Source organism: Neopsephotus bourkii, unplaced genomic scaffold (assembly GCF_033783945.1).
Source record: "Neopsephotus bourkii isolate Nb327-2 ecotype Australia unplaced genomic scaffold, CSIRO-AGI_Nbou_v1 NB_39, whole genome shotgun sequence".
Taxonomy (NCBI): domain Eukaryota; kingdom Metazoa; phylum Chordata; class Aves; order Psittaciformes; family Psittacidae; genus Neopsephotus; species Neopsephotus bourkii.
In genome coordinates, this window is record NW_026900556.1 from 1,074,188 (window position 1) to 1,085,470 (window position 11,283).

Here is an 11,283-nt window from a genome sequence, read left to right on the forward strand (position 1 = left end):
CCTAACTGGGGGGACTGGTCAGTGCTGGGGTTAGGAACAGGCGGGGGGTCCCCTTTTAGCTACCATGGGAAATGAGGAGGGGGCCACCATGGGGTTTTACCTGCTCCCCCCCTCCATCATGGATGCAAAATGAGATGCCCCCAAACCCCCCCCTGCAGCAGTGGGGCCGGGTAAGGGATAGCAGGAGATGGGGATGAGGATGGGCACCCCGTATGTCAGGGCATTGGGGGGTACTGGGTGGCACTGGGGCCAGGCTGCCCAAGCATCCCAGTGCCATGCAATACTGCGACAGTGTCACTAGAGGTCCCCACGTCCCATCACCCACGTTGGGCTGGGGACAAGGACAGAGCCATGGGGGGGGGGGACAGACACAAGCGCACCCAGGGTACCCCCTTGTGTGTGTACCCCACACCAGGACCCTCCACCCCTATCCCACCTCCTCACCCACCCCGTTCACCTTAAAACCCCAACCCTATCAGAAGGGGGAAACTGAGGCCCGCGCCTGCCCGCATCCCGGCCCCGCAGCGGGTAGCAGGGATGCTGTGCCCCGCTCCATCCCCATCTATCCCGATGTGACGGTGGTGCCGCTGCCCAGCTTGATGATCATCTGCTGGCAGTCGTGCAGGGTGCGTTTGTCCCCCAGCTTCTCCAGCGTGCGGGCGGCCTCGGCCAGCATTCCCACCCGTTGGCCCGGTCCCGACAGGAAGCCTGGTGGGAGGTAGCAGCAGGCAAGGAGCAGGGCCTCGGCGTGCTCCCGTGGGGAGGGGTGGCTTTCTGGCTCTCCGGCTGTGAAGGGGAGAATGGGGTCAGAGCCAAGGGAAGGCACTGACCCTTCCCTTGGGGGCTCTGGTGCGGTGATGGGGCCGTTCGCACACCCCATGTATCACTATGGGCAGGAAGACCCCGTGCCCATCACCCTGGTACTGCGGTGATGGGGGTGAGGTCCCAGCCTGTGTCCCACCTGGAATCATGGAATGGGTTGGGATTGGAAGGGACTTTGAAGCTCCTCCAGCTCCAAGCAGGGACACCTTCCACTGGAGCAGCTTGCTCCAAGCCCCTGTGTCCTTGAGCACTGCCAGGGATGGGGCAGCCACAGCTCCTCTGGGCACCCTGTGCCAGCGCCTCAGCACCCTCACAGGGAAGAACTCCCTTACCTCCAACCTAAATCCCCCCTGTTCCAGTTTGAACCCATCTCCCCTTATCCCATCGCTCCAGTCCCCGATGCAGAGCCCCTCTCCAGCATCCTTGTAGCCCCCTTCAGACACTGGAAGCTGCTCTGAGGCCTCCATCCTCTCCTCCACCCGGCCCCCCCAGTGTCCCACGCTGTCAGTGCACTGCCCCACCTGCTTTGCTGCCTTGCCCCCCTCTCCTCCGCAGGCTGCGGTCCAGCAGCTGATGGGTGCGCGTGGGGCTGGCCCGGGCCATGAGGCGAGCGGTGGCTTCGTGCAGGAACACCTGGATGGGGATGGGGATGGGGATGGGGATGGTGAGCGCAGGTGGGAGCCGCGGCTGCAGGGACAGCCCAGGAGCAGCGGTGAGGGGCTCACCCGGCGCATGGCGGGGCGCAGGGTCTGTGCCAGGCGCCGCAGGCTGCTGAGGTCCTGCTGGAAGCCGCGGAGCTCGAGGGCGGACGCCTGGTAGAGGCAGCTGCGCTGCTGGCTGGCGCTCATCTGCTGCTGCCACAGGTTGGTGCGGGTCACCAGGAGCAGGTCACAGAGCAGGAGCTGGACTGCCTGGGGTGGAGAGGGGAGAGGGGTGAGCAGGGGGGTGCGGGGAGGGAGGGATGCAGGGATGGAGGAAAAGATGGAGGAAGGGGGGGAGGAAGAGATGGATGGATGGATGGATGGGTGGATGGGTGGATGGAGGAAGGGATGAATGAAGGGATGGAGGGAGGGATGAAGGGATGGAGGGAGGGATGAAGGGATGAAGGAAGGGATGGAGGAAGGGAGGAAGGGATGAAGGGATGGATGGATGAATGGATGGATGGATAGATGGATGGATGGATGGATGGATGGAGGAATGGATGAATGGATGGAGGGATGGAGGAAGGGATGAAGGGATGAAGGGATGGATGGATGGAGGAAGAGACTGAGGAAAGGATGGAGGAAAGGATGAAGGGATGGATGGATGGATGGATGGATGGATAGATGGATGGATGGATGGATGGATAGATGGATGGAGAGATGGAGGAAGGGATGGAGGAATGGATGGAAAAAGGGATGGAGAAAGGGATGGAAAAAGAGATGGAAAAAGATGAAAAAAGGGATGGAAAAAGGGATGGATGGAGGGATGGAGAAAGGGATGAAGGAATGGAGGAAGGGATTAAAGAAAGAATGGATGGAAGGATGGATAGAGGAAGGGATGGATGGAGGAAGGGATGGATGATGGATGGAAGGATGGAGGGATGGAGAAAGGGATGAATGGAAGGGATGGATGGATTGATGGATGAATGGATGGATAGATGGATGGAAGAAGGGATGAAGGAATGGAGAAAGGGATGGATGGAGGGATGGATGGGTGATGGATGGAAGGATGGAGGGATGGAGGAAGGGATGAAGGGATGGACGGCTGATGGACGGCTGAAGGGACGGACGGAGCATGGACGGATGCTGAGGTCCCTGCGGGCAGGCGCTGCTGCGCGGAGCCGCCGCCGGGCTGCATGGCAGGGGCATTGCACTCCCAGTCTGACACATGCAATGCAACTACAATGCACCCCTGCGAGGGCCGGGGGCACCTCCCGCAAGGGCCGGGGGCTCCCCAGGGTGGGTGCCACCTTCTCCAACACCCCCCCCCCTCCAAACCCCAGCTCACCTTGTCAATGGTGGCCTTGGGGGGGGTGCCCAGCTCCAGGCTCTCCCGCAGGCAGCCGCTGGCCTTCTCGCAGTGGCTCAGGCTGGGCTGGCTCCCATCCTGCTTGCTCAGCATGGCCCGGACGGCGCGGAAGGAGTGCAGGGCAGCGCGGGGCAGGGGTTTACTGCAAGGGAGGTGATGGGGTGGGGGGGACACAGTGAGCGTGGGTCTTGCACTGGGCATGGCTGTGCCCCTCTGCAGGGTGCATTGCCAGCCCATAGGGGATGGGAGGGGTGCGATGCGCTGCCTGCATCCTGTCCCCCCCGCACTCACTCTGAGCTCTGCAGTGCCCGGGGCATGGTCTCCACCAGTGGGTACAGGCGCTCGGCCCCCTCCTCATCCCCCCGCAGCCAGTGAATGATGGTGCCGATGAGGGATGCCCACCACTTGGACACGGGGTCGGTGCCTGCGGGGCGGGAAGGACACAGGAGAGGGGTGTCCACCTCTCTGGTGGCCCCCTTCATGTATCGCCCCCATGAGGGGGACACACCAGCCTTTACCTGTGACAGCGGCCAGGCCGGAGCTGATGGAGGGAGCGGGGCCGGATGCGCCGCTGACGTTGGAGCATCCATTGAGGAGCTGGAGGTACTCGAGGGCATCGGAGAAGCGCCTGTGGGACAGCGGCCATCAGTGGGGCTGGCCCCATGGAGGGCGCAGGGAGCGGGATGCCCATCCCAGCACTCACCCCTCTCCCTGGGCAGCGGGGCGGCCGGGCTCGGGCATGGCCACACAGCACAGAGCCTTCTCCAGGAGGTGCTCCCGGAAGAGCTGGGTCACCTGCGCCAGCGGATCCACTGCGGCACAAAGGGGCGATGAGCGCGGGTACCGCGACCCCACAACGGGGATGCTCGGGGGATGCTGGGGTTACCTGGGTTACCCGCAGAGCTGTAAATGGTCTCCCTTGGGACACCCTTAACAGCCCAGTCCCCGTCCACGAAGAAGCGGTGGCCCAAGGGGTGGCAGAGCCACTGCATGGCGGGGGGCACAGCCCCACCGTGGGACAGAGCCACGCGCCGGGCGCTGCAGAGGAAGGGGCGCTGCGGGGAGAGCAGGGGGTCAGGGTGCTATGGGACACACAGGACCCCATCCCATCCCATCCCATCCCATCCCATCCCATCCCATGGCGGTGGGATCGGCCCTGCTCTCACCGCCAAGAAGTGGAAGCAGCGGTGCAGGCTGGCCTTGACCCTCAGCGCGGCCGCCACGTAGATCTCGGCCAGGGCCGCCACGGATACGGCATCCCCGGCGCACTCAGCCAGGTTGACAGCGCTCAGAGCCAGGTTGATGGCCAGGAGGTGCCCCCCCGCCTGCTTCCCTGTGGGAATGGGGTATGGGGTCAGTGGGGTGCAGGTGGGATGGGAGCATAGAATCATAGAATGGTTTGGGTTGGAAAGGACCTTAAGGTCATCCAGTTCCAACCCCCTGCCATGGGCAGGGACACCTCACACTAAACCATGGCACCCAAGGCTCTGTCCAACCTGGCCTTGAACACCGCCAGGGATGGAGCATTCACAACCTCCCTGGGCAACCCATTCCAGTGCCTCACCACCCTCACAGTAAGGAACTTCCTCCTTGTATCCAATCTAAACTTCCCCTGTTTCAGTTTTAACCTGTTACCCCTTGTCCTGTCACTACAGTCCCTAATGAAGAGTCCCTCCCCAGCATCCCTATAGCCCCCTTCAGATACTGGAAGCTGCTCTGAGGTCTCCACGCAGCCTTCTCTTCTCCAGGCTGAACAGCCCCAACTTTCTCAGCCTGTCTCCATACAGGAGGTGCTCCAGCCCCTGAGCATCCCCATGGCCTCCTCTGGACTTGTCCCAACAGATCCATGTCCTTTTTATGTTGAGGACCCCATAACCGCACCCAAGTGAGGTCTCCCGATCTCAGAGCAGAGGGGCCAGGCCCCCCAGCCCCATCCCTTGCCGTGCATCCCCGTACCGGCGAGGTGCAGCTGGTGCAGGCGGTGGTACGCCATGGCGGCGTCGCGGGCGCTCTGCCGGACATGTGCGGGCGGAGGGGGGTCCGGGCGCAGCCCCCCGGCGCGGGCAGCCAGCCACCGGCCCACCCAGAGGCGCTGCAGGAGGTGGCGCAGCAGGGTCCAGAGCAGGCTGCAGGCCAGGTCCCCGTGCGAGGCGGGCAGCGGCCGGCCCAGTGCCGCCAGCGCCGTGCGCAGGTGCTGAGCGCCCTGTGCGAAGTCCCCCTGCACCATGGGGGGACGGGGGGTGAATGGGTGCTGCGGGGCTATAGGGCAGCGTGGGGGGAAAGGGGCGGGGATATGGGGTCACGGTGGGAGCGGATTGGCTGGGCTGAGAGTGGGGCTCATCGCAGGGGGCGGGGCTTCGCATGGTGTTGGAGATAGGTGTGAAAAGTGGGCAGGTGGAAGAGGTGGGGTATGTGAAGGTGGGCGGGGCTACTTGTGTCAGGGTGGGAGCGGATTGGCTGATGGGAGGGGCTACATCAGGGGCGGAGCTTCATGTAATGATGGAGGGGCAAAGGGTGTCAAAGAAGAGGGGGCGGCTGGGCGGGGCTACTGGTGGTGCCCAGGTGGGACCTGATTGGCTGCGCTTAGAGTGGGTGGGCGGACTAGATCAGGGGTGGAGCTTCATGTAATGGCGGGCAGCAAGGGGTGAGAAGTGGGCGGAGTCAGAGCCAGAGGGGGCGGCTGGGCGGGGCTACTGGTGGTGTCAGGGTGTGACCTGATTGGCTGTGCTTAGAGCGAGTGGGTGGGGCTAATGGGAGAAGGGGCGGGGCTAACACAGAGGGGAGTGGGCGTGGTGGGCGTGGCCCCGAGGGGCGGGGCTTACCCTGTCGAGGTCGAGGTCAGCCTGGCGGCGGTGGCGCCAGAAGAGGATGGAGGGCTCGGAGTGGGGCCGGGTGACCGGCTCCCCGCATACAAAGAGCCGCACCACGGCCCCCAGCACCAGCGCCGCGTTCAGTGCCCAGAAGGCCAGCGTGGGCCACAGCCACTGTGACCAGCCCCACGGCTCCTCTGTGTGCGGATGGGGTCAGTGCTAGGTCGCCATCCCGGTGCCCTCCACCCCGTGCCCACCAATGGGTCTCTGTTCATCCCAATGTCACCCCAAGGGGCTCCATGCTGATGGTGTCCACCCCAACAGCCTCCACCCAATGGCTTCTGCCTTGTGGCCAGCTCAGCATCCTCCATCCCAATCACCTCCCATCTCGGACCTACCCCAAGACCCCCTACTGATGGCCTTCATCCCATACCCACTCCACTGGTCTCTATCTCAGTGGCCTTCATTCCAAATGCAACAGCCTCCACTCTAACCACTTCAACCCAAGTAGCCTCCAGCTCCCCAATGATGTTCACCCCAACAGCCTCCATCCCAAAGCTCTTCACCCCATGCCCACCCTGCCACCCCAAAAGCCTCCATCCGAAAGCTCTTAACCCCATGCCCACCCTGTCATCCCAACAGCCTCCATCCCAACAGCCTCCATCCCAAAGCTCTTTACCCCATGCCCACCCTGCCATCCCAACAGCCTCCATCCCAAGGCTCTTCACCCCATGCCCACCCTGCCATCCCAACAGCCTCCACCCCAACAGCCTCCATCCCAAAGCTCTTTACCCCATGCCCACCCTGCCACCCCAACAGCCTCCATCCCAAAGCTCTTTACCCCATGCCCACCCTGCCACCCCAAGAGCCCCCATCCCCATGTCCTCCGCCCCATGAGCTCCCATTGCAGCACTCACCCACAGCATCCGACTCAGCCATGATGCTCCTGCTGGATCCAGCGGTCCCCGGGCTCCTCACAGGGGCCGGGCCCCCCCCCGAGCCCCGCAGGAGGGATGCCAGGGGGTTGAAGGAGAGGCAGAGGAACACGAAGGCGCAGAGGGCCATGCGGGACCGGTCCAGCATGCCCTGGCTGCTGGGCGAGGGGGGGGGCTGCTCCTGCTTCACCTGCATGGGCAGAGCTGCTGTGAGCCCAGGGCATGGGGTGCAGGGTGCATTTGGGGGTACAGAGCGCGAGGGATGGGCATGGGGCTCGGGTGCAACATGAATGCACCCCATAAAGCATCCTCTGGGCCAAAACGGGGCGAGAAGCAGCCTCATAGAGCAAGAGCCAGGCTCTCGGCTCCTTTCCCCCATCCGGTTCACTTGGCTCTTGGCATCCCTGGTGGGATCCACGTTGGATGCAGGGATCCCCCCCTCCTGTACCTTGCCATGGTTGCAGAGGGGACTCTCGGGCTCCGAGTCGCTGCTGCTGCTGCTGCTGGTGCTGCTGCTGCTGTGGTTGGGGGAGCCCGCATCCGATGGCGGCGGCGTCAGCATCTCCATCACCTCCGCCTTCACCACCTCCATGGGGGCCTCCGCCTTGGCCCCCCCGCTGCAGGAGGACACCAGCTCCTTGAGGGACCCTGCGGGGAGCGGAGCGAGATGAGAGGTGATGGGGGGGATACAGCTCAGCCTCCCCCCCCCCCAGGACCTTCCCATCAGCTCACTGTTCTTCTGCATGGCCATCTTGAGGGCCAGGTTCTCCTGCTTCAGCTTCTGGTTGTTCTGCTGCAGGAAGCGGATGTACTCAATGGCCTTCCTCAGGATCGCTGACTTATTGAGCTGTTGACGGGAAGGGATGGCTCGGAACAGCACCGGGTGAAGAACCCCCTTCACCCACCCCTTATCCCACCCATCCCTGAGCTCCCACCTTGGCCTCGGTGCCCACCACCAGGTCCTTGAGCTCCACGATCTTGTCGTTGATGGAGGAGCGGTACCGCTTCTCGATGGCGTTGTGCGCCGTCCGCTTCTCCCCCCGGCTCGGCACCGGCGCCGCCTTCCCGCTCGGGGCCAGACGGTTGATGGGCAGCTTCTCCGTGTCCACCACCAGCGGCACCGTGGCCAGGATGGTCCCTCCGCTCACCAGCGCCTATGGGGATGCGGGATAACGTCAGTGCTGGTCCCGGAGCATCCCAGAGATCCCCAATGGCGGGACCTACCGGCACCTGCAGCGGGGCAGCGGAGCCGCTGGCGCTGGTGGCCAAGGAGGTGATGGTGGAGGTCTTGGCACTGCCAGCATCCGTCTTGACGGCCGTCAGCAGCAGGGAGTCAGCCTTGATGAAATGGGGCTGCAGCAGGACCTGAGGGGCAATGGGGAGATCAGTGGGGCTGGGGGAGGCCAACGGGACCCCCCCCATCCTTATCCCTGTGCTTACCGGCACCGGTTGGATGTGGGGTGAGACGGGCTGGGCCGTGGGGGCAGCGGGGGGCAGGAGCTGCTGGGCTGCCACGTTCTGCACTGCCAGGGGCTGGCCAGGCTGTGGGGTGGGCAGGGGGGGGCTGGACAGGGTCTGCCCCACAGCCCCGGGCTGCACGGCTGCGCACAGAGCAGAGCACAGCGTTACCGGACCCACATCATCCCAGCCCTCCAGCAAGAGCCCCCTATAACAAACCCCCCCGTGCACCCCTCATTACATCCTCACCAGAGAAGCCGTGCTGGCCCTGGTAGCCCACCACGGGCTGGGGGCTGAACTGGCTGCTGGATGTGGGGATGAAGCCGGGGGTCAGCATCACACCAGGCTGGCTGCTGGGTACCGGCTCCTCCTTCACACCCGGGGCCGGGGGCTGCGGGGGGAACGGAACCATCCCGGGGGGCCCCGGGTACACGGTGCCGGTGGTGGGGGGAGCGTTGGTGGGAGGCAGGAAGGTGCTGAGGGTGCCCGGGGTGGGCGGCAGCCCTGGGGACACGGCGCCATCGGGGACCCCGAATGAGGAGTCAAAGAGCCCCGGGAAGTCGGTGTCGGGCGCGTTGATGAGCTGGAGCATGTCTGCAAAACACCCCCCCCCCCAATGCTGTCAATGCACCCGCACCCCAAAGGGGTCCCCAGCCCAGCACGGTGGGGATGGGTTCCCATTATCCAGAGGCAGAATTCCCTGAGGGATCTGCTGTGCCCTGCGCCGTGCAGCCTCCCCAGTGGGGAAACTGAGGCACGGAGCATCCAATGGCCACCAGTAAACCAGAGCTTTCCAACCCATCTGGGGGTGCCAGGGTGGATCTCAGCCTGCTTCCATTGTTGGAGCGGGGCAGAGATGGGTTTGTGCCATCCCATACTGAGAACAGCCCTGTGGGAAAGGGAACGGGTGCTGGGGCACCCGGGATGCACCAGACCCCTGTGCCTGCCCATGGCACCTCCAAGCAGGGTAAGTGTGAGGTTAAACATCCTTGGGGGGTGCACAGTGTTCAGTGGTGTGCCCCCATCCACCCCCCCCAGCATCCACACATTGGGGTGTCCCGGGATGCTCCCACCGAAGCATCCCCCGTGGTACCCTACGGTGCACCCCACCACAGAGCATCATCACCCCGAGGGCATCCACAGCCCAATGGGGAAGAGGGCGAGGATGGCGATGGGGGGGTACCTCTAAGGTACTGGTACCCAGCAAGAGGTCCCAGCCCCGCAATGAGGCACCGGGAGCCCTCTCCTCCTCCCTGTGCTCGGCAGCGGGGCCGGCCATGGGGTGATGCGACTCCACCAATCGCCGCCCGTCGTCGCACCCCCCCCCCCTTTCCCCCCCCCCCCAGACAGCCCCGGGGCCGCGCCGAGGTGAGCCCGGCCGCGGGGCACCCGCTCCGGTTACTCGGGGTCAGGCTCCGTTAACTCCTTCATCCTGCATCCCGCTGCTGCGAGGGGATGCTCTGTGCATGGTGCTCAGCAAGCAGGGGGGGTACCCCATAAGGAGATACCCCATAAGGAGCCCCGTTTCACCCCTAAAACACATCCATCCATGGCACTGGGGTGTTTCCTTCCCATTCAAGCTGCCCCATGGTCCAGGGGAAAAGAATTGGGGTGCAGAGAGTGGGTGCTCCATCCTGTATCCCCCTTCTAAACACCCAGCACCTATTATATGCTGTGGGTCCTGCAATATCACACTGGGATGACCCATGGCCACCCATGGCTCAGACAGGGGTCAAGCCATGTGGGTGAAGCGTGGTGCAATTCCCACCCTTCCCTGTCCATGCCAAAAGCAGACGTGATCCCATTGGCATCGGGATGAGCATCCACGTCCATCCGGGATCCTGGAGACCCCATAATGGGGCAGGAGGGGGAGAGCTTGGACAGCACCGTGCCCATCTCGATGCATGCTCCACCGGCTCTGCCGGTCCGTGCCATTCGGCACGGACCGGCAGAGCCGGTGGAGCATGCATCGAGGCAAGCTCAGGGCTGGCCATAGGCCAAAACACCCCAAATTTGGCCTAAAATCACGTTAATATTGCACCCAGCACCCCTTACACCTCATTGCCATGATGATGGGGACCCGCTCCCCACCAGCATCCCCATCCCACTGCTCCCATCCAGGCAGGAGATGGGTTCTAATGGTTCCCAGTCCCTAAGATGCTCCATGGAACGCGGTATAGAGCTCCCCCTTTCCCTCCCCGCCTCCTCTTCCCTTCACCCCATCCCGGTTGGATGGCTCAGGGAAAACCTGGAGGGAATGACCGCGAGTAACCCCGCCGGTGACGTCATGGAGGGGGCGGGGTTATACGCGACACGATGCTGAGACCGTATGGGAGGGGGGGGACGACCCGTCGGGACTGTCCCGATACCGGTACCTTCAGCTTTGGGGATCCCGGTGTCCTGAACCCCTCCGGTTCCCATTGGGATCCCGCTTCTCCCTCATTATCCCTTACATTGATGCCGCGTTTCCCTCCCCATACACCGGGCCCGGTACCCAACCCGTTTGTATCCCAATGCACCCAGCCCGCTACCTCCATCCCCGGTACCGCACCGCCCATAGCACCGAGCCCCTGTTGTGCGCTGACACCGCTCCCGAGGTCATGTCCCCGGTAACCGGTTCTATGACCGTGCACCGAGCCCCGTCCCCCCCCCAAAGAGCCCGGTCCCGACCTCCGCTGTTTGAGCATCCCCCGGTACCGCACCGAGCCCCGCTCCCGGCGCTCACCGTCGATGTCGCTGAGCAGGGCCGTGTCGATGTCGCTGGCCCCGGAGAGGCCGAGGGACGGAGCCAGCCCCTCCAGGGCCGCGTCGTCGAAGGCGAGCGCGCTCATCCCGGCGGCGGCTCCCGGCAGCGGCTCTAGGAGCGGCGGGGCCGCCCGCCCGCCACGGCCATGGCCCGGGAGAGGCAGGAAGGGGACGAGCCGCCAAGTTGCGAACCGTGCCCAGGGCTGAGAGCGGCGGGGGAGGGAGGGGAGCGGGGAGGGAGGGAGGGAGGGAGCGGGGGGGGGAGGCGGATCCGCAGCCGAAGCCCGCCCCGCCCCGCTCCGCTTCCCTGCACCGGGACCTCCGGTAGCACCGGGATGGAGAGCACGGGGATGCTGAGAGGAGCTGGGCTGGGTCAGCCTGGAGGGGAGAAGGCTCCTGAAGGGGAGACCTTAGAGCAGCTCCAGTGCCTAAAGGGGCTGCAGGAACCTGGAGAGGGGCTTGGGACAAGGGCCTGTAGGGACAGGCCAAGGGGAATGGCTTGA

General features: G+C 64.4%; 1 protein-coding gene across 1 annotated transcript; it reads right to left on the bottom strand.

Annotated features, from left to right (window-relative positions):
* Positions 1 to 488: 488 nt before the first annotated feature.
* SREBF1 (sterol regulatory element binding transcription factor 1) lies at positions 489 to 11,005 on the bottom strand. The gene is made up of 19 exons (XM_061346443.1): positions 10,761 to 11,005; positions 8,285 to 8,629; positions 8,018 to 8,178; positions 7,802 to 7,942; positions 7,513 to 7,731; positions 7,310 to 7,424; positions 7,026 to 7,225; positions 6,560 to 6,767; positions 5,655 to 5,839; positions 4,789 to 5,050; positions 3,999 to 4,165; positions 3,719 to 3,887; positions 3,536 to 3,644; positions 3,351 to 3,460; positions 3,124 to 3,256; positions 2,812 to 2,974; positions 1,548 to 1,733; positions 1,344 to 1,455; positions 489 to 786 (listed from the first exon to the last, which is right to left on the bottom strand). The coding sequence occupies exons 1-19, from the start codon at positions 10,864 to 10,866 to the stop codon at positions 563 to 565; spliced, it is 3,315 nt and encodes a 1,104-aa protein (XP_061202427.1). The 5' UTR covers positions 10,867 to 11,005; the 3' UTR covers positions 489 to 562.
* Positions 11,006 to 11,283: the final 278 nt, after the last annotated feature.